The sequence below is a fragment of the Notolepis coatsorum genome, assembly GCF_963971535.1.
Source record: "Notolepis coatsorum genome assembly, chromosome: 1".
Classification (NCBI taxonomy): Eukaryota; Metazoa; Chordata; class Actinopteri; order Aulopiformes; family Paralepididae; genus Notolepis; species Notolepis coatsorum.
In genome coordinates, this window is record NC_140165.1 from 311949364 (window position 1) to 311977111 (window position 27748).

At 42.6% G+C, this 27748-nt stretch overlaps 1 protein-coding gene across 5 annotated transcripts in view; it reads left to right on the forward strand.

Annotated features, from left to right (window-relative positions):
- The first annotated feature begins 485 nt into the window (after positions 1–485).
- Positions 486–27748, forward strand: part of clasrp (CLK4-associating serine/arginine rich protein) — a 46222-nt gene continuing 18959 nt past the window's right edge. For 4 of the 5 annotated variants that reach the window (XR_014620023.1, XR_014620024.1, XM_084320257.1 and 1 more), the window contains exons 1-13: positions 486–609; positions 2070–2209; positions 5527–5624; positions 5788–5889; positions 10192–10271; positions 10501–10585; positions 13290–13426; positions 13924–14020; positions 15197–15275; positions 17557–17630; positions 18329–18370; positions 25049–25252; positions 25858–26196. Coding sequence is in view for 3 of the 5 variants with exons in the window: in XM_084320257.1 (XP_084176383.1) it covers positions 2111–2209; positions 5527–5624; positions 5788–5889; positions 10192–10271; positions 10501–10585; positions 13290–13426; positions 13924–14020; positions 15197–15275; positions 17557–17630; positions 18329–18370; positions 25049–25252; positions 25858–26196 (1436 nt within the window). In the remaining 2 variants the exon portion in view is untranslated. The remainder of the gene's footprint in view (positions 610–2069; positions 2210–5526; positions 5625–5787; positions 5890–10191; positions 10272–10500; positions 10586–13289; positions 13427–13923; positions 14021–15196; positions 15276–17556; positions 17631–18328; positions 18371–25048; positions 25253–25857; positions 26197–27748) is intronic. The other variant, XM_084320258.1, reaches the window with a different exon arrangement.

The following is a 27748-nucleotide window of genomic DNA, read 5'->3' on the forward strand; positions in this document are numbered from 1 at the left end:
TGATCAAACATCCACATAAGATTAGACAAGATAAGATAAGCTCCTATCGGTACTGTAGTACTACTATACATTGTTGGACTGTCAGACGGGCTGGGGGGGACGGTCAGGTTGATTGATTGATTGAAAACCCAGACCTCCTGGGTTGTATACTCTCTTTTTTAGACTATTTTTGTATCACAAACAGTAGGCTACTGTATTTGCAAATCTGGTATGTCATAAATGTATAGATGTAGCAGTACTGACTATCTGTATGTCGTGTGTGTCATATATGTTATGATTAATTGAAAATGGGGGACCCTGATGTAAACAAGACAAAAGTCTTTCTCTGGTCTGCATCCCCTTAACAATTGTGTGTATTGAGCTGTACTGCATTGATTGTACCCATTCTGCAATCTGTTAATAAAGTTTTCAATCAATCAATCAAACCGAGTGGGAATGTTGACATCATCTCTTACGCCGTGGCGCCCCCACTGACTCCTGAGTACTTCCCCGGTACTGCAGTGAATGTCGTAAGGGGAGAAGGAAGAAGGAGGTGTGACAGCCTGCTATCTATCGCCTTCTGGCAAAGCGAACTAAACCCAAGTGTGTGTGTGGTGATCAATAAAGCAGGTAACGTTTCATAGGCGAACGCGGGACGACTGCGTAATATGTTGTTCAACATATATATTGGTGGTTTTGTTCGCCCTCCAGCGTGTTTATATTGTTAGCTATGTGCGTCATTTTCAACAACTTAGCTAAGCTAGCTAGCTGCAGAGCACAGGGCCCTGCTGCATGTGCCGTTAGCTCCTCGGCTAACGTAGCTATAGCTGCTTAGCAAACAATGAAAACATTGCAGAAACAATATGGTTAGCTACCTAGATGGCCGTTGTTAAGACAATGCAAACGACTGAGACCGTCTTACATCATGTACAGACAGTACACCCCCTCCCCACTTACTAAGGTCGAATGAGCAGCAATGTTTGATAATAACAAGATCAACTGCAAGCTAACTCCTCCATGTAACCTTTAGGTCGGCTTGCTAACCTGCCATCAACATATTATAGACTAGCCCAGTTTTTACCTACGTTGAATTGATGGCAACTTGTATAGTGTTGTTGACCTAAAGTGAAACCCGAACCTTGGCTAGTTAGGTAGATAACCTAGTTAGCCACAAAGAGTAGGGACTTGATTGATTGATTGAAAACTTTATTAACAGATTGCAGAATGGGTACAAATTAATACAGTACAGCTTAATACACACAATTGTTAAGGGGATGCAGACCAGAGAAAGACTTTCGTCTTGTTTACATCAGGGTCCCCCATTTTCAATTCATCAGGACATAATATATGACATACAGATGGACAGTATTGCTACATCTATACATTTATGACATACCAGAACCAGATTTGCAAATACAGTACTGTTTGTGATACAAAAAAGGATTCACATAACCCATTTATATTGTAATGTTGTCACACCAAGTGCCCAAGCCCCCCCCAGGAATAGTGTTCTCAGTATGAAGATGCAATTTAGGGCTGCACATCATGGCATCCATTGGCTATTTTTAAACGTAAAATAACCCCCCCCCCACACACACACCTCTCCTACACTCTACTTACTCATAGTATTATATTTAGATTCTAGTGTTTATTGTACCCAGAGACCCTCATCTGCACCTTGATCACACTGCCTACTTGCTCAGATGCTTATATTCAGAGTTAATTATATTGTTTACACTACTGCCTATTTTAACTTTCTCTACTGTACTATAATTTGTATTGCCTGTATGTACAGTATGTCTTTCTACTATATTACCCTGCCCATACCTAAACTTGTCAGTCGCTTTGGATGAAAGCGTCAGCTAAATGACGACATCTAAAATGTAAATACCTGTACCTCCCCTCCCCCATGCTGCTTTAATGCCTGAATTTCCCCAAGGGGATCAATAAAGGAGTATCTTATCTTACAAGACTTACACCCTCCTCTCAGCTCATTCCCCTGTCTCTGTCTTCATTGTGCCTCGTTCGGCCCCCTTATCTTTCTGACCTATATGTCTCCTCGCGTCTCCGTCTTCTCCATCTCTCTGCAGCAGCCGTGCCACGCCGCGCCCCCACCCCCAGCGGAGCCGTCATGTGGCAGGAGGCCCGCAAACACGAGCGCAAGCTCCGTGGCATGATGGTCGACTACAAACGCCGCGGCGAGCGTCGGCGGGAGTATTACGAGAAGATTGTAAGACACACTTTCACCTGGCCCAGTGTTGATTAGTGCGGGCTTGAGGCGAACGTATGTTTCAGTACTATGGAGAGTCGACTCCTACAGTCTAAAGAGTCTTGGTCGACTCCCGGTTAGTGACTGGTGTCTAAATGCAGTAGAATCGACTCGTTCACCCCAGAGATCGTTCATTTCAATCCAAATCCACGGTTGGCCTGGCAACTGTAAGGTCGCTTTCACGCCTATAGTTGGGTAGAATCGGTGCGATTCAGGGGGTGAAGTTGCAACATTTTTCATTAGGTACGGTTAGCGTTCACACTGCACTTGATCAAGTTCATGTGCACCAATTACCTTCTAAACAAAGCCATGTGATCACACAGGTCAGCTTTGTGTTGGACGTCATTTTGAATCCCATACCTGCCAACAGTATGCTGTGGAAAAGGGGCTTCAAACTGGCAGGAATATTTATATTATTCAGGTAGTTTTGTCCTCATTAGTTTTTGTTGGATGCCGACTGCGCACGGGCAACGAGAAGAAGATATACTCTGGGTTGTGTTGTTGAAAATTGTTTTACCAAGTCTGGTGAGTTTAAGATAAATTGAGATCGAGTCAAGGGATAGAAAAGAAAATGTTTTTATTCTGTGCACAGAAGACTCAGTTCAATACAGAGAGTGGAGGACAATCTGAGAAGTGAGCTCAGAGTCAAGGACACAAGGTGACCCTGCGCTTTATAGAAACAAGGTTTCATGTAGAAGAAACTGATAGGCTGCACCTGCAATAACAGGACCTGGGCTCTGTAGTAAACTGACTGAACTGAAAATAGGTTTTCAGGATGTGCAGGAATAATGAAATGTAGTGTATGAAGGGAATAGGATTTGATTGAGAAGATTTCTCAATCTAATCTGGCAACATGAATCTCCTGTACAAAACCCAATATCATTCGTCACTATACTACTGTATACTACTTAATTAAAAGTGTTTTTGGTAAATGGGAGATCATGTAACGTTTGTTACACAGAATCTCGTGATCTCCTGAATCCAGCTGTAAATATGCCCAGTCATTTTCATTAAATGTGTGCTTTTTTCATGTCTTTCCCTGCCTTTGGTCCGGTTTGCTTTCACACCTCAAGCGAACCACACCAGGGTTCACTTGGAACCACTTTTTCAGACTGACCAGAGTTCGCTTGTTGGGTGCGCACCAGAGTTCAATGATCTTTCACACCCACCAACCCCAAACCAACAACCACATTATCTGAGGAAACTAACCAGGGTTCCATTAACCCTTTCACCGCCACACTACCAAACGGTTAACCCTTTCACTGCGACAATACACAGAAGGTTAACCCTTTCACTGCCACACGACAGAAGGTTAACCCTTTACTATCAGACAACCGACGGCGACCAGCTGACCAAAGAGCTCGGGTGTGAACGCAACGTTCACACATGACGTGAAGTGTTTCCAAAGGCTTGTGACAAATCAAGAATCAAGAGGTTTATTTGTCACATACATACCAGGGCATACAGTGAAACAATCAGTCCGTTGTTTAAGTCCATAAATGACGTCCATGCCATTGCCAGCGTGGTGACGTCCATGTCAGCGTGGGTTTTTTTTTAATAAAAAAAAAGTATTAAAAATAAACATAATAACTAGAAGTGCGCACAATCTCTGCAGAGCAAAACCAGCGGCGACTGACCTCGGTCGCGCCATCATGCGTGGAAGCCATTTCTTAACACGCTGAAGGTCAAGTCGGTTGCAGCTCTGTAAACAAAATGGCTGATATTCATTCATTCATTCAAACCTTAATTATTCTCAAAGGACAATTGAAATCACCTTAATTTGTTTATGTTGTCCAGACTTTGACATTTCAATGCATACATTTTCTTTGCAATATAATAATAATAATAATAATAATAACTCTATAGCAGTGGTTCTCAACTGGTCTAGCCTCGAGACCCAACATTTTCCTTAGTCATTAAGTCGCGACCCAAAATTTTGAACCACTATGATTTATGTAAAAAAAAAAAAAAAATTGCAGTAATACGCAATCTTTCAAAACATGAAATAAACACAAAAAAGTGCAACAAAAGTGCAACTATTGCTAAAAACCCAATGAAATAAAAGAATTATAAATAATATGCTTCTTAGCAGATTTCTTAGCTTAACATAACAGACCTAAGTTTGGGGGAACTAATGGGATAACTGGGGTTGCAACAAAAGTGCAACTAGGGCTAAAAACCAAATGAAATTAAATAATAATAATAATAAAATAAATAATTATGCTTCTTAGCAGACTTCTTAGCTTAACATAACAGTCCTACAGTAAGTTTGGGGGAACTAATGGGATAACTGGGGTTGCAACAAAAGTGCAACTAAGGGCTAAAAACACAATGAAATAAAATAATAATAATAATAATAAATAATATATCCTTCTTAGCAGACTTCTTAGCTTAACATCCCAGGGCACTAATGGGATAACTGGGGATGTTGTTTGCTCCTGACAAGAGTCTCAAAGTCTGGGGTGATGGTAGACGAGCAACTTTGAGGTCACGCTCAATGTCCAATCTGTTCCTCCGCTTTGTCTTCAGCTGGACCAGAGCTGAGAAGCCACTTTCACAAAGATAGGTAGTGCAAAAAAAGTTTATATATATTTTTTACACACACATCCGCGACCCACTCAAAATGGCCCTGCGACCCACCAGTTGAGAAACACTGCTCTATAGCATATAATAATAATAACTCTATAGCACCTTTCACACATGGACCGCACCCCGAAGTGCTTCACAGCAAATGGCATAAAATGAACATAGGCATAACATTTAGGTATATACAGTTGACAGAATAAAAACAATGCATAAAGTGCAGACATAAGAATGGGCATAAAATAAGTACAGTGTTGCTCGAAGGCATGTGAACCCCCCTGCCAGTCCCCCAACACCCCGCTCATCAATCCCCATCAAAGACACCACCCCCCCCGATAAAGCATGTCATGACTCATGATCGAAGGAAAACACAAACGGCCCGCGTGCCACTCACACCGCCATGCACGGCGACAGGAATGCCACCCCCTACCTTGAATGTTGTGAGTCGAAGAGTCTGCTCTATGCTGTGTGGATATTCCATCTTTCCAAAGTAGGGGTGGGCGGTATGAATATCCAACCCGAAAAATAGTGATGTGATATTTATGATTATAAATATTGTGATACCTTCCTTGTGATTTCACTGTAATGTACATGTACCTTTTTTATATGTGACGAATAAAACAAAACTTTACACTTGATTGTGCCTCTAATGCGGACTCACACTGACACCGCTGTCCTCTCCTGTACCCTCACAGAAAAAAGATCCGGCTCAGTTCCTCCAGGTTCACGGCCGGTCCTACAAGATCCATCTGGACTCTGCTGTTGCGCTCGCTGCAGAGAGCCCCGTCAACATGTGAGGACACACACACACAGCCAGACACACACACAGATGATACACAGTCAGACACACGCATACATGCCACACAAACGCACACATGCCACACAAACACGTACCACGTTGTGCTGGTGTTGTGTTTTTCCTACTCTTCAGCTTTGTGTCCTGTTTCTTGCTCCAGGATGCCGTGGCAGGGAGACGCCAACAACATGATTGACCGGTTTGATGTGAGAGCTCACCTGGACTACATCCCCCCCTACACCCCTCCACTGCTCAGCACTGAGTAAGTATAATACCGGTACTCTTCTGGTGAACACTTTCCCGATTGGCTTGGTAGGTGTCGGCGTTAAAACCGTTGAATGCACACGTGGTTCGGCTCAAGTTTAATCACTGTTCTAAATTCACCGGCTTTTTCGCAAATGACCATTGGTATAAGCAGAACAATGAACGTGTAGGTGTGCGTTTAAGGCACTCCGCTCCGTGTCGGGCGTCCACGTCGTTCCTTAAAAGCGGTTAATGCACACCTACTCGTCGATTACCCCGTCCTTTAGGCCCTATTCCCTTCCCTTAGCTCCCTGCCCACATTCAAAACCGCTCTTAAAGAGCACCTACGGGAGGCTGCAATTCGAAACTGGCCACCGTAAATGCCCAAAACCCCCACCACCTCCTAATAGACAGTCTCCTCCCCACCGCATGTATATATTCCCTCCCCGCCGTATGTATATTTCCCTCCCACCCACCCACCCCCTCCTAATGTACAGTCCCCTCCCCATCATATGTATATACTCTGTCAGGATCTAGGGGTAACAGTACTGTATATTTGAATACCGCCTATGTCACAAATGTATCAGTACTAAATACCTATATGTCCCTATGCCATAAATGTCATGTATGTTGTGTATGTCATAAATGTCTATATGAATTGAAAATGGGGGACCCTGATGGAAACAAGACAAACGTCTTTCTCAGGTCTGCATCCCCTTAACAATTGTATGTATTGAGCCGTACTGTATTGTACCCATTCTGCAATCTGTTAAATAAAGTTTTCATTCATTCATTCATTCATTCATTCATTCATTCATTCATTCATTCATTCATTCATTCATTCACACCCCTCGTTTCGGAGTGCCCTCGACTGGGTAGTGGTCCTTCAAAACGAAGCTACCAGGGGTAGGGGTTGAGATCTTTACGTAGGACATGGCACACGCCTCGCGTTGGTCAGGAATACTTACCGGTAGTGTAATTGATGCATAACCATTCGTTTACTCACAAGAGTCCCATTGGTTGGACTTCTGGCCTGAGTGAACCGGAAAGCTTAATAATATCAAATGTATTTATAATAGCCTGAGATCACAAGGCCCCCATGGGCTGCACAGTCGAGAAGAAACATCAACGGACCAAAAACAAAAGCACCATCAAATCCAGATATGCAACACTCCCAGACTTTCCCCAATGAAGATATGGAACCCCTGCATATATAGATCAAATGAAACTCATATATATCCATACATGATAGCAATAGTAACTAAGGGTCTTGAAACAATTTTTTTTGAATCCACACAGACAAAAACTTTAACCATCCACAACACAAAACGGTAGTCCTTGTGCATTTCCAGTTATTCTCTCAGACTGATGCGATGTCTTGGAACAAGCCCCGGTGCGTACGCCATTACAACAGGTACTACACGCTGCGGCACGAGGACTGTTGATTTGTGTTGTGGATAAGGCTGAGACGATATGCCATTTGGAAGAATCAATAAATCGGGACAAAAATAGCGATAAATATAGATCTTTTAAATTATAATAAATAAAAATGATTGTGTAAATTATTGGTAGTGTTACTTGAAAACGGTAGTTTCGCTTCACATACGTTGCAAACAACAAATGTATTGCCCTCCAACTTCTCAAAATGTTGCCACACTTCAGACGGCATCTTCCTGATCGCTACTGGCAGCGCGCTCAGCACGACTCGCTGTCGTGGGCCAACTACAGCATAGCAAAAACTACAGTGAGTGCATGTGACACACACACACACAGAACTAACGTTAAATAATATTTTTTTCTTTTTTACACATGCAAAGAAATATCGATAATTGACGCCACTTATCGATTTCATGCAGTTATCGATAAATTGATAAGTGGTCTCGGCCTTAGTTAATACTATTGTTTGCATGTTGTGGTGTGGATTCAAACCTGCATGCTGCCTTTTTGAAGCTTCCTGGTTCGCTCAGAACTTGGCCTAAACTGATTGATTGATTTTATTGATGGATTAAAAACAGACAACAAGGATCCAAAGGATAACATGAGAGAGTAAAACCCTTACTAAAGCACGTATTTCATATCACTCCAAAGAATCTGAACTATCCCTTTAAGCTGAATACTCTAGCGATGACATCATCAAGAGACCGCTCCGTAGACGGTACATTAGTGGAACAGCTCCCAGGACCCTGTGACAGCATCCGTGCTGGTTCTACTGGGATGTAGGTACTTATACAGAACTGCATGGCCTACATTCAAATTAAACTCATTTGGATGTAATATCGCAAACGAAAACGAATGAGCTCACAGCAGTGTTGTAGTCAAGTCACTAAATCTCGAGGGCGGCCGGGTAGCGCAGTGGACTAAGTGTCTGTCTACCACCACAGAGCCAGTGGGATCGAATCCGGCTGTGGTGCCCCCGGCTTGGCCGACCGTCCATACTAACACAATTGGCAGTGTTAGCGGGTGGGAAGCCAGCGTGGGTGGGTCCTGGTCATTGTAAACAGCGACTCCTACAGTTCGGTCGGGGCGCCTGCACAGCAAGGGAAGGATCTAGGAGAGGTAGTGTGACCTTTCACACGTTACTCTCCCAGTGAGAGTGCGCTGCCAGGTGAAAAGAAGCGGTGGGCTGGCTACACATGTGTCGGAGGAAGCATGTGATAGTCTTCGCCCTCCCAGACCGACGGTAGGGGGTAGAGTGTGCAACGACCAGGAAGGGGATTGGGAATTGGCATAACGACTAACATTGGGATGGGAGAAAAATGGAAAAAGAAGGGGGAAAAAGATAATAAAAAAAATTAAAATAAAATAAAAATCTCGAGTCGAGTCTCGAGTCCCCAGTGTTCGATTCTGAGTCACCAAAGAAGAGCCAGAGTCGAGTCCCCATTACCCTAGTCCAAGTCATCAAGGTTGAGTCCACTCCACTCTGGCAGTCAAAAAGCTGACATACAAATAAAAAAAGGTATACATTAAACATAACTGACACAGCGGTCACCATTTCAAATAGTTTATTTACTTTGTGACACTAGCCAAACAAATGCACTAGCCATCAATATATTATGCCAAATGATTAACTCATTCAGCGCCAATCACGAGTATAGTCGGGTTAACTCGCCATCGCTTGAGCGCCAATCACGAGTATAGTCGGGTTTTGGTCGTTATTTCTTTTATTAGCGATATCCATTCATTTTCATCCATCCAGCCTGATGTTATCGTTGGGAATGGGTCTGAGCTCCCGCGGGGCCGCGCTACGAGGGCCATTTCATGTATGCACGAGGAAGGACAATAATGATGATCTAGCGTTGATTTCAGGAAGATTCGATAATCAGCCGAAAAATGACAGCGTGTTTTGTGTATTCCACTAAAGGGCTATTATCGCGTCTTTATCTGGAATGACTAGAAATCACAGAAACTATACTCTTATTCAAAACTGTATAAAACGGAAATGTGCAGATGAAAAAACAATCCGTTTTGTACATGTTGACTGCAAGCAACTCACTGATGATCAACGAGTGTATTAGACCCATAGCCATGATTTAAGATATATTTTAAGCACTCTCAAATCTCTCACTCCTCCCATTGATTAAAGCTCTAGCGCCCTCTGGCGCGTGGCGGTCAATGAGTTAAGGGCTATTACAATTAAAGTCCCGAGACTGGAGTATTACAACACTGGCTCACAGTCACTACTTGATTGTCAACGGAAAATGGTGTTACTTGATGACATAAAATGCAACTCTTGACAACCATCTTCGGGGAAAGACTGTTGTCTATGTCAATAGATATTGACTGAACTGTCCCAAGATCATTGTAGATTGGCTCTATCATTAGAGAGCTGCACTGGCTTCCCATCCCCCGCACAAATCCGCTTCAAGGTCCTCCGGCTATTCTGTCCTCGCTCCACAATGGTGGAACGAACTTCCCACCACAGTCGGGACAGATGAAACCAGACAGATTTTCCGCCGTCGACTAAAAACGCACTACTTCAATCAATATCTGAAATGAAGAAGAAGGAAAAAACAACTAACCTTCATACTGTCTTTTACTATCATGCACTTTGCTACTAAATAATCCTCCTTGCCTATATTACTACATACTGTGCTATTATGTCTTTACTACTATGCACTCAACACTGCAGCACCCAAGTTCAACACAGTTTGATGAACATTATTTCTGTACCCTTCCTGCTGACCTGTTGTACAGAACATTGTAAAAAAAATGTAAATCATTATCTTGCACAATGTAAATTCTGATTCGGGTCAGATCTTCCCTAATACAGCGATTGCACGGAAATGTGAGAAACCTCCTTCTTGTCGTTTGTCTAATGTAGCACCCCAGAGCAGGAGTCGGAGGAGAGGAAATGCAACTACGAGCGCTACAGAGGCCTGGTGCAGAACGACTTCGCCAACAGTAAGTGTAATCTGTACACTACACACTACTACGAAAGCTACGGAGCTCATTTTTAACTGACCCCCCCCCTAACCCTGACTGACGAGCTCCACGTTGATCTTTTGTCCAGTGTATCTCTTGTCTCTCCGGCAGTAAGCGATCGCTGGCGGCGCCTGGTTGCCCCCAGTGGGGATATTGTTCTCTGGCTCTGTGTGCTCCCTAACTCCCTGCTGTCCTGTCCCCCCCGCAGTCTCGGAGGAGCAGTGTTTGTACCAGATCTACTTCGATGAACTTTACGGCGGCCTGCCGAGACCGAACGAGGACGAGAAGAAAAAGTAAGTAGAGAGGAGAAGAAAGAAGAGGGTCACCTCTGTGGCGGCGGCGGCATCCGTGTGATGAGACATGGAGGGGGGAGAGAGAGAGAGAGGGGGGGGAGGGAGAGAGGGGAGGGAGAGAGAGGGGAGGGGAGTGGTGGAGAGGGGGAAAGAGAGAGATATAGAGAGCAAGAGGGAGGGAGAGAAAAAGGGAGAGAGAAAGACTGGTAGGGAGGTGGAGAGAGAAGGAGGGAGGGAGAGAAAGGGGTAGGGAGATGGATGGAGGGGAGGGAGATGGAGAGGGGAGGGGGAGGGAGAGAGAGAGGTGTGGAGAGATGGAAAGAGAGAGAGCGAGAGGGAGGGAGAGAAAAAGGGAGAGAGCGAGAAAGACGGGTAGGGAGGTGGAGAGAGAAGGAGGGGGGGAGAGAGAGGTAGGGAGATGGATGGAGGGAGGGAGGTGGAGAGAGGTGGGGAGGAGAGGGAGGTAGAGAGAGAGAGAGAGAAGCGGGTCACCTCCCGTAGTTCCTGGTCCCTGTGGTCCCGGTCCCTCAGCGCACCCCCCCGCGGGGATAGTCTTTTCTCATCTCGTCACACCGGTTTGTTTAGCCTCTGTGCACCTGCTGTTCATCATTACCGAGCGTTTACTTGTCAGGACTTGTGGTATTATTATGGTTTCGCTTACCTTGCGTCTCTCGTCGACTGCGGTGCAGGTCAGTGGTACGGCAGCACAGTCGTCCATCTGAAACACCCATTAGGAGAGTCTGCACACACTGCCGCTCCATAGTGGCAAAAACTTCAGTTGCTTTTTTTGCAAGGAAGTAGTTCATATTGGAGAAAGTGGAGTTGCCCACTGATTCAGATTATTTTATTGTCACAGCTTTTCAAAGTCAACTTTATTGTAAATGTTCTATTGTGCAGCAAGACGTACAGAAAGTTGAAATGACGTTTTCCCTCATTTCCACGGTGTATAAAAAAAGATGGTCAATATAAACAACAAATGTAAGACACAATATACAAACACAATATACAGGACTGCAAGATAAGTACAATAAATTAGAATGAGCAAACATTTGCTTAGTGCATATATATATTTTTTTTGCAGCAGTAGTACTGAGTAAAGTAAAGTGACAATGTACATGCGTTCAGAAAAACGTCAGATGCTTGTTTTTCCCGGCTCCTCAACCGTAGTAGATTTGTAGACGACAATGCACAACGATCTATACAATACAAGGTCAAATCTAAAAAAAAAAAAAAAAGATTTCATAGTGTGTGTAATAAGTGTGGCGTGTAAGTCACTTAATGTGCTTTTGTCTGTTTGCTCATGTGATAATTCAGAGTCTGTCCATCAGTCGTCTGTTTGTCCGGTGGAAGTAGCTGTTCAGTGTTCTGTTGGATGTGGACCTGAGACTGTAGTAGCTGTTCAGTGTTCTGTTGGATGTGGACCTGAGACTGTAGTAGCTGTTCAGTGTTCTCTTGGACCTGAGACTGTAGTAGCTGTTCAGTGTTCTGTTGGACCTGAGACTGCAGTAGCTGCTGTTCAGTGTTCTGTTGGACCTGAGACTGTAGTAGCTGTTCAGTGTTCTCTTGGACCTGAGACTGTAGTAGCTGTTCAGTGTTCTGTTGGACCTGAGACTGTAGTAGCTGTTCAGTGTTCTCCTGGATGTGGACCTGAGACTGCGGTACCATCTGCCAGACGGCATGAGCTCAATGGTACCGCAGTCTCAGGTCCACAGTCGAGGCTGACTTGGGATTCAGGCGGTCAGCATCTTTTTGAGTGTTTTCTGGGATCTGCAAAAAAAACGGATAAAAATAGTGTTTCAACACAACACTGTTGTCTCAAAGATTATATTTCGGTTGCATTCAGACCTATTGGGTGAGTCGGTTTAAATTCAAAATATCTGCTGAGGCAATGGATGTGACAAAGGTCGCCAGGGGTCGATAGATCGCTGGGGTCGTTGCTAGATACTGGAGATGGCCAAACAAACAACTCACTCAACTCCGGTGTTCCTTTAACCTCTTAACAGGCACCCAGAAAAGTGCCAATTGTTTTACTTGAATTTGAGGACTGCATACTTTTTTTGCAAAGCTTAGCTTTATACTTATAGCACATGCATGAGCCTGGTCTCTTTTGAAAGATAACACTCTGAAGTTACTAATGCAAAAAAGGAAAATCACTTTTATTGCTAATGAAATAGAGTAACAGAGGTCTGAACTTGAGTTGAACTTGTGTACTAAAATGTTTCTTTCTGTAGTGGTTGCAAGATTCCATATTCCAATAGAATCATAGAGGTATAAGCTGGGAGACACTGTGGTTCTATAGCCTGAAGTCGTATGTAGTACAGGTCCAAATTTGATAAAAATCCGTTCAGAAATGGGTCTTTGAGAGACGTCCGAGTAAAACTAAGTAGTTCTCCAAAATCCATTTCCTCATCCACCGCCGTTCATTCTGAAGTGTGATTCACTTCTGGTTTTCGCTTGTCAACATTCACCTTCTTCCTGTATTTTAACACCCCCCCCCCCACGTGGGGTATCGTTGGAAAGGTACACTCATTGGATTTGGTCGAGTGAGGTGGGGCGTTCGAACAGCAACAAATGCATATTTCGAACGCTCGCAAAGTGCCGTGACTTGTGTGCATGGGGGCCCGATTTCGGACCGGTGCAAGTTAAGAGGTTAAACATGGTTTATCTGCTGCTCACTGATGGAGTCCCTTCTCTCTCGCTGCAGGTTGTCTGAGAAGAAGGCCACCATTGGCTACACATACGAGGACAGCACTGTGACGGAGCCTGAACCCCAGTCCGATAAAGAGGAAGAGGATTCTGAGAACAGCGAATCCGAGGAGGATGAAGGCATCCCAGACATCGGTACGGAAATGTTCTGTCCATGTAGCTAGCTGCAAAATAAACGTCAACAACAGTTGTTAGAGCACTGGGGTCATGGAATGGGGTATTTCTAGATGTCCCAAGGTCTAGGCTAAAGACTAAAAGGTCAGTTAGAGCACTGAGGTCCTCGAACGAGGTGCCTTTAGACGTACCAAGGACTAAAGGTGACCGCGCTTTTGCGGTGGCTGCCCCCAAGCTGTGAAGACTCTAGAAGACTTGTTTTCATTGGCTTTTTAAGTCTTGTTGAGCCATACATCCCTGGTCCTGTTGTGACTATTTAGTGTATTTATTGTATTGCATTGACTGGTGCGTTTTTGACTCTATTTTGTATTCGTCTGTTTATTTATACTGTGAAGCACTTTGGTGCATTGGTGGTTGATTTTAAATGTGCTATATAGTAAATTAAGGTGACCATGACCGTGTCCAATTTGAGTAGACATGCATAAGCTTTGTGTTTCAACATTGTGTGTGTGTTTCAGATGTGGAGGTGGACGTCGACGAGCTCAACCCGGAGCAGGTGACTGAGGTGAACAAGATGGCGACCCCGTATGGAATGGCAGAAGGAGACTTTGTCAGGTACGTTTTGACCTGCTCCTCGTCCATTTCTCTTACGTCTCAGATCGAGAGGCCAGGAGCAGTCGTGGGATTTGGAATAAAGATCTGGTATACATCTTTTTTTTAATTTATCATAAAATCAGCCTACAATTTTTTTTAAAGAAAATAGATTTTCATATACAGTCAAAACTAAAGTCCAATCAACATTTAGGTGACCATTATTATTTTTTACAATGTCTTTTTAAATTTATATCGATGTACTTTTCTGGTTCATTTAGCTATTTCCTGCACTCCTACACACTTAGTTTGACAGTGATTGTTCACTTGAGACTTGAATGTCAGGGAGGAATAATAATAATAATAAGAAATCGTAGTCCTAAAACAGAGGAGACCCAGGGCTTTTGAACTGCGTCTCGATTTTTATAAAACTACACCGACAGCGGAAGTCCAACAGCGGAAGTCCAACCATATAAAAAATGTTTACCGTGTTTCGTGTCGAACACACCTAAACGTTATTGCCATAAAATACAACGTATATTGTTTCTTTACCTTTCTGTGAACATAGAAAGAAGAACTAGAAAGTCAGTTTTAACATTCTCAGAGACCAGTCTTGAAACACACACACACACACACAAGATACATGCACCCTGCACTGCACCCTAATAAGATGCTCATACTTCTATTATATTCTATTTTATTCCTCTACTTTAGCCCCGTGAGGCCCACTGTTGCAAAATTCACAGGGTTAAGCTATTTTCACAGCCCTGACTGACAGCACTTACTGACAGCTTACATATGTTAATGCTATTCAGTGAGGAGAGTGGCTGGGAGGCTATTGTTAAACGCCCGGCAGAAACAGGCAGAGGTGTTAATTCTAGCCTTCTCTTCGAGAGGCATTTTCACAGCTTAAAAAAGAAATGTTCTACAAGATTCAAATTAGCACATCATCTTCAAACATTCTCAGATTTCAACGTATGACACATCATTTGAAAGCTTACATTCTGTACTTTCACAATCTGGAAAATGAAAATGGAGACATGTGGCCACAATCGCTGGGCAGGGACACATGTTATGCGACTTGAGTTTGAATCTTGAAATTCTGTGAGCGTCTGTCATCGGCACAATTGATTCCATTTTGAATAAGAACGTTGTCCTGATTGTGTTGGATGTTGAAACATAGTCTCGTCTGTCCAACAGGATGCTGAGGAAAGACAAGGAGGAGGTGGAGGCCATCAAACACGCCAAGGCTCTGGAGGCCGAGAAGGCCATGTACTCTGTAAGGGCCCTTTCTCACTCACTCTATTCGTTTCTATTTCGTTCCGTTCCGCCCGTGCCGAGATCTGATCCGAACCCCCCCCCCCCCCTCTCCCCCCTCTAGTTTGTGTACACACTTCATTCTGGGTGCGCTCTGGGTTTTGTTTACGGTTTGCGTTTTGAGCTTGTAAGCTTGCCGTAGTCGATGAGCAAAAGCACGGATGGGAGGGAGGGAGGGATATCGGTAGCTTGGATAAGTAGCCTAGCAAGCCAGCTAATAACACAGCAGCCTACTGCCAAACAGATCCCTCTCGCACTCGCTCATTGCTGTTGCACTAGAGGAGCGCTGCTGCTGCTGCTACAAATCACGACACCCCCCCGGCTATTGTCGATGATGTCACGCTCGAAATGTAAACACAGGAAGTGTTCACACGGAGACTGGAGAATGGATGTTGATATAAAGATACAAATAACTAATAAATATGAAGCTATATTTGAACCTCTTGTCAATCCTTGTCAATATAACCCACCCCCCTTTTCTCACGAATGGAACTCTGTTGTAGAGCCCGCTTTTGATCGTTTTGCAGGGTTAACAATATCGCTAAGCTAACGGCTAACGCTAACGTTACTACACATGCAACATACGCATCGATTATATTGAATGTCATTGATCTACTGGTCGACCGAAAATGTAAACGGGAATGTCTTAACACGACTGCGGACTCTGGATGTTGATATAAAATGAACAAATTGCCAATAAATATGAAGTTATATTTTATCACAAATGGATGGTGTTGTAGAGTCCGCTTTTGAGCGTTTTGAGCGATCTACTGGTCGACCACGGCCGACTTGTTGGGCACCACTGGTCTAATAGAAATAAATGCATTCGAACAAATGTATAGACATAGCAATGGCAAACAACATTTATGACGTTATGTCAGCACCAGGCGCCACGCCCGTGAAAAGGTACAAGCTCGCAAAGCCACACCCCCCGTTCTCCCGGGACCGACCCCGAGACCACCTCTGCCAGCTGGTCCCGTTCAGCGGGGGGTGAAACGATTCAGCGCCGTTTCGCACCCCAAAAGTGGTGAGTGAGAACACTGCCCCCCGTGCTCCGGGACGGTGATTCGATACAAAAGGCTGAGTGTGAAAGCCCCCTAAGACACCAGCTTGTGTGTGTGTGTGTGTGTAGTTCCTGGAATTCGGTATCGTTACCCAACGGTACCTTTTTTCGGTACTTTACTCTCTCTGTAAAAAAGAAAAATGCATTTCAGTTGTAAAGAAATAAGTCTAAACTTCTCAATTTCAACTTTGTTATTTATTTAGAACATTTATTTATTGTTGTAACACACCACACAAAATAAATTGCATGATCATGTATTATGTTTGTAAATGTTTAAATTAGTGCTGTCAGGCGATAAAAAAAAAGTATCTAATTAATTACAGTATTTGTAATTAATTAATCTAATTAATCGCATTTTAATCGCATAACCATTTTATGCCTGATATTCTATATTCTATAATCATATTTCAAATGGCATGTGTCTGGATGGCAGAATTCAGTACTGTATCTACAAAACCTTCTGTTTAATCATCTTCCATCTATTAATTTGCTTAGATTTTTCAGGTCTGGTCAATTTGAGCATGGTGTTATTCACAGTCAAAGATAAAAAAAAAAATGTAATTGGTATTCTCATTTGGTTCATTACAATTTACTCAAGCCTAGTAACAGACACAGTATTTCTGACACTGGGAATACATTCCCTGAGATCCATAGATGTCCCTAGAATCAGATACCAGGAACATGCAAATGGACCATATAAATAAAAAAAAGTCTGTAAATGTGTATTCTACGTTCTTATGGAATGAATGAGATTATATTATATTTTATATTTTTATTTTTTGTAATTAATTTTGAGTACATTTTCATAACGCGATAATTTGCTGTGTAATTAATTAATCTAAACTGACAGCCCTAGTTTAAATATCAACATTATCTGGCCATCCTCAGTAAATGTTATCAAACTCCTCTGACCTCGTCTGGTCTTTCCAAAGATCCAAGAGACGGGACAGTAATATATATATATTTGTGGAAAAGGCTCCCTCGTTGTCTGTCTAGTAATATTACACTCTTATACTAAACATGTAAAGGTACCCACATTTGGTACCGATTGATAGCGTGAATCGGTACTCTGTAGTACCGATGTAATTCGGTCGGTACCCTTAAAGGTTCGGTACCCAACCCTAGTGTGCCTAGTTCACCCGTGTTGCCACCTGCCACTAACGATCTGTGCTGCTCTCAGGGCCGGCGTTCTCGCAGACAGAGGAGAGAGTTCCGAGAGAAGAGACTGAAGGGCAGACAGATCAGCCCACCCAGGTAACTCCACCTTCTCATCCTACTCCCTCCCAGATGTCTCGTCTTCGGGGAATAATAATAATAAATATAGATGGGATGTCTGCACCAAGTTTCGTGTAAATCGGACTTATGGCGTAGAGGAGTTCTGACCTTTCAATGTTCAAATGTTTGACCTTTAATTATAGCACCGCCTTTAGCCCAAGTGGGGTCATATTTGTTGGGAGAGCATTTTCACACAACTTCCAATCAGTGGGTCAAAGTTCATGTTGCTACCATTTAACCATCTCACAGGAATTTGCAAAAGCATTTCTGAAGATTAATAAAAAAGAAGAAAAAATATTCCTTAACGATAGGGTTTCTGCACTTTGTGCTTGAAATCCCAATAAACGCACTAAGTTCACCCTCTACAGGTGCATCGAGTGCAGGTATGAGTACTTAATCATGAGTTCTCACTGATACAGATGACCAATATTAGCACTTTCTTGGCCGTTTCGAGAAAAAGGAAATATTTTTAGCAACTATTGCATTTTTTAAACTTTGTAATTTCTTAATGTAATACAATTACATTGTTTTCTAATCGTATCCTATTTCATAGATAAACATAATTCCGGCGTCACCAAATATCATTGTGCTAGTGCTGGATTCTCTGTATTGACACCCGTGTTGGTATCACTGCACCACTACTGAATAATGTCTCTGCTTGCCACCTTCTATTCCAGCTATGCCAGGAGAGACAGCCCGACCTATGACCCCTACAAGCGGTGAGTTGGGTCACGTGTTTTTGTTTCCGTCGTTAAGTTCCTCACTTGTAATCTCATACAGGTGTTGAAACACTTGTTTCCTCTGTGACTAATATGGACGAACGGACGGTCAACCCTAGTTGAAACACTTGTTTCTCTACTCAACCCTAGTTGAAACACTTGTTTCTGTACTCAACCCCAGTTGAAACACTTGTTTCTGTACTCAACCCCAGTTAAAACACTTGTTTCTGTACTCAACCCTAGTTAAAACACTTGTTTCTGTACTCAACTCTAGTTGAAACACTTGTTTCTGTACTCAACCCTAGTTAAAACACTTGTTTCTGTACTCAACTCTAGTTGAAACACTTGTTTCTGTACTCAACCCTAGTTAAAACACTTGTTTCTGTACTCAACCCTAGTTAAAACACTTGTTTCTGTACTCAACCCTAGTTAAAACACTTGTTTCTGTACTCAACCCTAGTTAAAACACTTGTTTCTGTACTCAACCCGAGTTAAAACACTTGTTTCTGTACTCAACCCTAGTTAAAACACTAGTTTCTGTACTCAACCCTAGTTAAAACACTTGTTTCTGTACTCAACCCTAGTTAAAACACTTGTTTCTGTACTCAACCCTAGTTAAAACACTTGTTTCTGTACTCAACCCTAGTTAAAACACTTGTTTCTGTACTCAACCCTAGTTAAAACACTTGTTTCTGTACTCAACCCTAGTTGAAACACTTGTTTCTGTACTCAACCCTAGTTAAAACACTTGTTTCTGTACTCAACCCTAGTTAAAACACTTGTTTCTGTACTCAACCCTAGTTAAAACACTTGTTTCTGTACTCAACCCTAGTTGAAACACTTGTTTCTGTACTCAACCCTAGTTAAAACACTTGTTTCTGTACTCAACCCTAGTTAAAACACTTGTTTCTGTACTCAACCCTAGTTAAAACACTTGTTTCTGTACTCAACCCGAGTTAAAACACTTGTTTCTGTACTCAACCCTAGTTAAAACACTAGTTTCTGTACTCAACCCTAGTTAAAACACTTGTTTCTGTACTCAACCCTAGTTAAAACACTTGTTTCTGTACTCAACCCTAGTTAAAACACTTGTTTCTGTACTCAACCCTAGTTAAAACACTTGTTTCTGTACTCAACCCTAGTTAAAACACTTGTTTCTGTACTCAACCCTAGTTGAAACACTTGTTTCTGTACTCAACCCTAGTTAAAACACTTGTTTCTGTACTCAACCCTAGTTAAAACACTTGTTTCTGTACTCAACCCTAGTTAAAACACTAGTTTCTGTACTCAACCCTAGTTAAAACACTAGTTTCTGTACTCAACCCCAGTTAAAACACTAGTTTCTGTACTCAACCCCAGTTAAAACACTAGTTTCTGTACTCAACCCTAGTTAAAACACTTGTTTCTGTACTCAACCCTAGTTAAAACACTTGTTTCTGTACTCAACCCTAGTTAAAACACTTGTTTCTGTACTCAACCCTAGTTAAAACACTTGTTTCTGTACTCAACCCTAGTTAAAACACTTGTTTCTGTACTCAACCCGAGTTAAAACACTTGTTTCTGTACTCAACCCTAGTTAAAACACTTGTTTCTGTACTCAACCCCAGTTAAAACACTTGTTTCTGTACTCAACTCTAGTTGAAACACTTGTTTCTGTACTCAACTCTAGTTGAAACACTTGTTTCTGTACTCAACCCTAGTTAAAACACTAGTTTCTGTACTCAACCCTAGTTAAAACACTTGTTTCTGTACTCAACCCTAGTTAAAACACTTGTTTCTGTACTCAACCCTAGTTAAAACACTTGTTTCTGTACTCAACCCTAGTTAAAACACTTGTTTCTGTACTCAACCCTAGTTAAAACACTTGTTTCTGTACTCAACCCTAGTTAAAACACTTGTTTCTGTACTCAACCCTAGTTAAAACACTTGTTTCTGTACTCAACTCTAGTTAAAACACTTGTTTCTGTACTCAACCCTAGTTAAACACTTGTTTCTGTACCCAACCCTAGTTAAAACACTTGTTTCTGTACTCAACCCTAGTTAAAACACTTGTTTCTGTACTCAACCCTAGTTAAAACACTTGTTTCTGTACTCAACCCTAGTTAAAACACTTGTTTCTGTACTCAACCCTAGTTAAAACACTTGTTTCTGTACTCAACCCGAGTTAAAACACTTGTTTCTGTACTCAACCCTAGTTAAAACACTTGTTTCTGTACTCAACCCCAGTTAAAACACTTGTTTCTGTACTCAACTCTAGTTGAAACACTTGTTTCTGTACTCAACTCTAGTTGAAACACTTGTTTCTGTACTCAACCCTAGTTAAAACACTAGTTTCTGTACTCAACCCTAGTTAAAACACTTGTTTCTGTACTCAACCCTAGTTAAAACACTTGTTTCTGTACTCAACCCTAGTTAAAACACTTGTTTCTGTACTCAACCCTAGTTAAAACACTTGTTTCTGTACTCAACCCTAGTTAAAACACTTGTTTCTGTACTCAACCCTAGTTAAAACACTTGTTTCTGTACTCAACCCTAGTTAAAACACTTGTTTCTGTACTCAACCCTAGTTAAAACACTTGTTTCTGTACTCAACTCTAGTTAAAACACTTGTTTCTGTACTCAACCCTAGTTAAACACTTGTTTCTGTACCCAACCCTAGTTAAAACACTTGTTTCTGTACTCAACCCTAGTTGAAACACTTGTTTCTGTACTCAACCCTAGTTAAAACACTAGTTTCTGTACTCAACCCTAGTTAAAACACTAGTTTCTGTACTCAACCCTAGTTAAAACACTTGTTTCTGTACTCAACCCTAGTTAAAACACTTGTTTCTGTACTCAACCCGAGTTAAAACACTTGTTTCTGTACTCAACCCTAGTTAAAACACTAGTTTCTGTACTCAACCCTAGTTAAAACACTAGTTTCTGTACTCAACCCCAGTTAAAACACTAGTTTCTGTACTCAACCCCAGTTAAAACACTTGTTTCTGTACTCAACCCTAGTTAAAACACTAGTTTCTGTACTCAACCCGAGTTAAAACACTTGTTTCTGTACCCAACCCTAGTTAAAACACTTGTTTCTGTACCCAACCCTAGTTAAAACACTTGTTTCTGTATTCAACCCTAGTTAAAACACTTGTTTCTGTACTCAACCCTAGTTAAAACACTTGTTTCTGTACTCAACCCTAGTTAAAACACTTGTTTCTGTACTCAACCCTAGTTAAAACACTAGTTTCTGTACTCAACCCCAGTTAAAACACTTGTTTCTGTACTGAACCCCAGTTAAAACACTTGTTTCTGTACTCAACCCTAGTTAAAACACTCGTTTCTGTACTCAACCCTAGTTAAAACACTTGTTTCTGTACTCAACCCTAGTTAAACACTTGTTTCTGTACTCAACCCTAGTTAAAACACTTGTTTCTGTACTCAACCCTAGTTAAAACACTTGTTTCTGTACTCAACCCTAGTTAAAACACTTGTTTCTGTACTCAACCCTAGTTAAACACTTGTTTCTGTACCCAACCCTAGTTAAAACACTTGTTTCTGTATTCAACCCCAGTTAAAACACTTGTTTCTGTACTCAACCCTAGTTAAAACACTTGTTTCTGTACTCAACCCTAGTTAAAACACTTGTTTCTGTACTCAATCTAGTTAAAACACTTGTTTCTGTACTCAACCCTAGTTAAAACACTTGTTTCTGTACTCAACCCTAGTTAAAACACTTGTTTCTCTACTCAACCCTAGTTAAAACACTTGTTTCTGTACTCAACCCTAGTTAAAACACTTGTTTCTCTACTCAACCCTAGTTAAAACACTTGTTTCTGTACTCAACCCTAGTTAAAACACTTGTTTCTGTACTCAACCCCAGTTAAAACACTTGTTTCTGTACTCAACTCTAGTTGAAACACTTGTTTCTGTACTCAACTCTAGTTGAAACACTTGTTTCTGTACTCAACCCTAGTTAAAACACTAGTTTCTGTACTCAACCCTAGTTAAAACACTTGTTTCTGTACTCAACCCTAGTTAAAACACTTGTTTCTGTACTCAACCCTAGTTAAAACACTTGTTTCTGTACTCAACCCTAGTTAAAACACTTGTTTCTGTACTCAACCCTAGTTAAAACACTTGTTTCTGTACTCAACCCTAGTTGAAACACTTGTTTCTGTACTCAACCCTAGTTGAAACACTTGTTTCTGTACTCAACCCTAGTTAAAACACTTGTTTCTGTACTCAACCCTAGTTAAAACACTTGTTTCTGTACTCAACCCTAGTTAAAACACTTGTTTCTGTACTCAACCCTAGTTAAAACACTAGTTTCTGTACTCAACCCTAGTTAAAACACTTGTTTCTGTACTCAACCCTAGTTAAAACACTTGTTTCTGTACTCAACCCTAGTTAAAACACTTGTTTCTGTACTCAACCCTAGTTAAAACACTTGTTTCTGTACTCAACCCGAGTTAAAACACTTGTTTCTGTACTCAACCCTAGTTAAAACACTTGTTTCTGTACTCAACCCCAGTTAAAACACTTGTTTCTGTACTCAACTCTAGTTGAAACACTTGTTTCTGTACTCAACTCTAGTTGAAACACTTGTTTCTGTACTCAACCCTAGTTAAAACACTAGTTTCTGTACTCAACCCTAGTTAAAACACTTGTTTCTGTACTCAACCCTAGTTAAAACACTTGTTTCTGTACTCAACCCTAGTTAAAACACTTGTTTCTGTACTCAACCCTAGTTAAAACACTTGTTTCTGTACTCAACCCTAGTTAAAACACTTGTTTCTGTACTCAACCCTAGTTAAAACACTTGTTTCTGTACTCAACCCTAGTTAAAACACTTGTTTCTGTACTCAACTCTAGTTAAAACACTTGTTTCTGTACTCAACCCTAGTTAAACACTTGTTTCTGTACCCAACCCTAGTTAAAACACTTGTTTCTGTACTCAACCCTAGTTGAAACACTTGTTTCTGTACTCAACCCTAGTTAAAACACTAGTTTCTGTACTCAACCCTAGTTAAAACACTTGTTTCTGTACTCAACCCTAGTTAAAACACTTGTTTCTGTACTCAACCCTAGTTAAAACACTAGTTTCTGTACTCAACCCGAGTTAAAACACTTGTTTCTGTACTCAACCCTAGTTAAAACACTTGTTTCTGTACTCAACCCGAGTTAAAACACTTGTTTCTGTACTCAACCCTAGTTAAAACACTTGTTTCTGTACTCAACCCCAGTTAAAACACTTGTTTCTGTACTCAACTCTAGTTGAAACACTTGTTTCTGTACTCAACTCTAGTTGAAACACTTGTTTCTGTACTCAACCCTAGTTAAACACTAGTTTCTGTACTCAACCCTAGTTAAAACACTAGTTTCTGTACTCAACCCCAGTTAAAACACTAGTTTCTGTACTCAACTCTAGTTGAAACACTTGTTTCTGTACTCAACTCTAGTTGAAACACTTGTTTCTGTACTCAACTCTAGTTAAACACTAGTTTCTGTACTCAACCCTAGTTAAAACACTAGTTTCTGTACTCAACCCCAGTTAAAACACTAGTTTCTGTACTCAACCCTAGTTAAAACACTTGTTTCTGTACTCAACTCTAGTTAAAACACTTGTTTCTGTACTCAACCCTAGTTAAAACACTTGTTTCTGTACTCAACCCTAGTTAAAACACTTGTTTCTGTACTCAACCCTAGTTAAAACACTAGTTTCTGTACTCAACCCCAGTTAAAACACTTGTTTCTGTACTCAACCCCAGTTAAAACACTTGTTTCTGTACTCAACCCTAGTTAAAACACTCGTTTCTGTACTCAACCCTAGTTAAAACACTTGTTTCTGTACTCAACCCTAGTTAAACACTTGTTTCTGTACTCAACCCTAGTTAAAACACTTGTTTCTGTACTCAACCCTAGTTAAACACTTGTTTCTGTACTCAACCCCAGTTAAAACACTTGTTTCTGTACTCAACCCCAGTTAAAACACTTGTTTCTGTACTCAACCCTAGTTAAAACACTCGTTTCTGTACTCAACCCTAGTTAAAACACTCGTTTCTGTACTCAACCCTAGTTAAAACACTCGTTTCTGTACTCAACCCTAGTTAAAACACTTGTTTCTGTACTCAACCCTAGTTAAAACACTTGTTTCTGTACTCAACCCTAGTTAAAACACTTGTTTCTGTACTCAACCCTAGTTAAAACACTTGTTTCTGTACTCAACCCTAGTTAAAACACTTGTTTCTGTACTCAACCCTAGTTAAACACTTGTTTCTGTACCCAACCCTAGTTAAAACACTTGTTTCTGTATTCAACCCCAGTTAAAACACTTGTTTCTGTACTCAACCCTAGTTAAAACACTTGTTTCTGTACTCAACCCTAGTTAAAACACTTGTTTCTGTACTCAATCTAGTTAAAACACTTGTTTCTGTACTCAACCCTAGTTAAAACACTTGTTTCTGTACTCAACCCTAGTTGAAACAAGTGTTTCTGTACTCAACCCTAGTTAAAACACTTGTTTCTGTACTCAACCCTAGTTAAAACACTTGTTTCTGTACTCAACCCTAGTTAAAACACTTGTTTCTGTACTCAACCCTAGTTAAAACACTAGTTTCTGTACCCAACCCTACAGTAGTTAAAACACTAGTTTCCTCTGTGACTAATACGGCCGGTCTCTCCGCTTCACCGCAGGCCCGAGTCCGAGTCCAGTTCAGAGTCGCGGTCCCGCTCCCGGACGCCGGGCCCGGAGAAGATCACCTTCATCACCAGCTTCGGAGGCAGCGACGAAGAGGCCGCCGCCACTGCCGCCGCGGCAACGCAAGCCACGGCCGCCCCTCTCACTGGCCACGCCCCCTCCAACTCTCAGCACCCTGCAGGTCATAGCAGGGGCTCCCGGTCGGTAACTTAACCCCTTTCTGGCTTCTCATTGGTTACTTTCTCCTGACAGTCGTTTTTTGTTGTCCAATCAAAATGACCCGCAACTGTTGAGGCAAAGAGAGAGAGAATACTGGTTGAATTATGTTTGGTAGGTGAGGCGCGGACGTTTAATTTGTTTTACCTAAGCGATTGATGATAATAGGACTCACTTTGAAGTTTGTAATTTGGTATCGAATGTCGCTGCATGGTGTCCCTTTCATGTAAAACGACCTCATCATCCAGCTCTGCGTGTGTTGAAATAAGTGAAATGGTGTGTGTGCCGAGTTGTATGCCTTGATGCACATTTGCAAGTTATTATACATACAAATTATTATACCAGTAAAATCATGAACGAGATTGTATACTTTCTTTGTGCAGAAACACTGCAATCGCACCATTTTTTTAACATTAATCAACGTTCATTTTATTTAATTCCCCCCAATTCATTGCTCCCTTTGAATGTCGTCGGCGATGAAAAAGCCACCGGCTTCCTAAAGCCAAGAGGAGCTCTCACCACGTAGCGCTAGGCTAGCCGGTGTCGCCGCGCTCCCGCTGAAGTCCCCCCTTTCTCTCTCTCTGTCCAGGAGACGGAGGTCCTCCTCCAGCCGCTCTCCCTCCTCTTCCTCCCGCTCCTCCTCTCGTTCGTCCTCCCGCTCGTCCTCGCGCCGCGCCCGACGAGGTCGCGGGGGGGGCAGGGACGGGCGGCACTCCCGCTCCAGGTCGAGACGACGCTCCAACTCTCGCTCCCGGGGGAGAGGGGGAGGAGGAGGAGGAGGAGGGAATGGGAGCACCGGGTCCCGGAGGAGACACGACCGGACGCGCTCACGCTCCAACGACCGGGACAGGGAGCGTGACAGGGACCGGGAGAGGGATCGAGGTAGAGACCGGGACAGGAGACGCTACTCTGCACGCAGACGAACACGGTAAGACTGTCGGCGGTAGGGCAGCATGTGGTAGTCTACACCCTCCCCAGACCCACAGTAGGGCAGCATGTGGTAGTCTACACCCTCCCCAGACCCACAGTAGGGCAGCATGTGGTAGTCTACACCCTCCCCAGACCCACACTAGGGTGGCATGTGGTAGTCTACACCCTCCCCAGACCCACACTAGGGTGGCATGTGGTAGTCTACACCCTCCCCAGACCGACAGTAGGGCAGCATGTGGTAGTCTACACCCTCCCCAGACCCACAGTAGGGCAGCATGTGGTCGTCTACACCCTCCCCAGACCCACAGTAGGGCAGCATGTGGTAGTCTACACCCTCCCCAGACCCACACTAGGGTGGCATGTGGTAGTCTACACCCTCCCCAAACCAACAGTAGGGTAGCGTAGTCTACACCCTCCCCAGACCCACACTAGGGTGGCATGTGGTAGTCTACACCCTCCCCAAACCAACAGTAGGGCAGCGTAGTCTACACCCTCCCCAGACCCACAGTAGGTAGGTATTTATTTAGATAACAAAACATATACAGATCATTATTTCACATATTTGCTTTTGTCAAGGAGAGAAACGAAAAAGCCAATGACTTATTTACATCGTTGTCCTTGGAAGTCAAGGATGCTTGATACAACACATACAACTCATTACAGAAAATCATTCACAATTATTACATTTGCATAGCAATAATGGCACAACCCTTAATTAATACAAACATGTTCATTTGTTGAGACGTGCTAAACTAGCCGTGAGTCTGTGTCGGAGCACCCCGAGGGGAGGGGGTGGTGGGGTGGGAGGGGGGACGGAGAGAAATTCCGGCCTTGACTAATTACATTTGCCATCAGCTAGGACCGGAGGGGGAGGAGTTTGGATATGACTACAGTTGCCGTCATAGCAGGGGGATAGGACTTTGGTGATGAGACAGTCTTAGGCTCCCCCCTCCAGCACGCGTACTAGTTGGCTGCCGTCATAGGTGCCAGGCGTACACGCGGGAGGGGGGATTGGGTATTGGGGGTGGGGGGGGGGGGGGGGGGCACTTGCCACTCTTATCTCCCAGAGGGCCTTCGACTCCAGCAGCTCCCTGGTTCGACCTTGGTCCAGGAATTTGTTTTGGCTGAACTGACTGGCAACAATTTCTCCCAGCCACGTCACTTTAAATTTGATTTGAGTAGAGTGAAATATAACTCTATTGATTTGAGTGGAGTGAGTTTTAACAACTCCGTCCAAATGACTGAATGCATTAGTCCAAGTGTCCAAGTGTCTTAATCAGTTCATTTTGGTAGGTCCTGTGCGCGGTAAACGGATCCAAAATCTTCTTATTGCAGTCCAAAAGCTTCGATAATCCAAAAATGACCACGTCTTCAAGTTGATAGCCCGATTTTGATGTCCCAAGAGGCAGAGAGGGTTATTCTGCTTCTTGACGAAAGTATGCAATCCACTGATTAGATCCATTTCGAGTTGATTCGAGTATAGTCCGGCAACCGGCAACGAAACAGAGCATAACAGCCTCAGGCTTCATGGAGCAGTAGAGGCTGCGGTA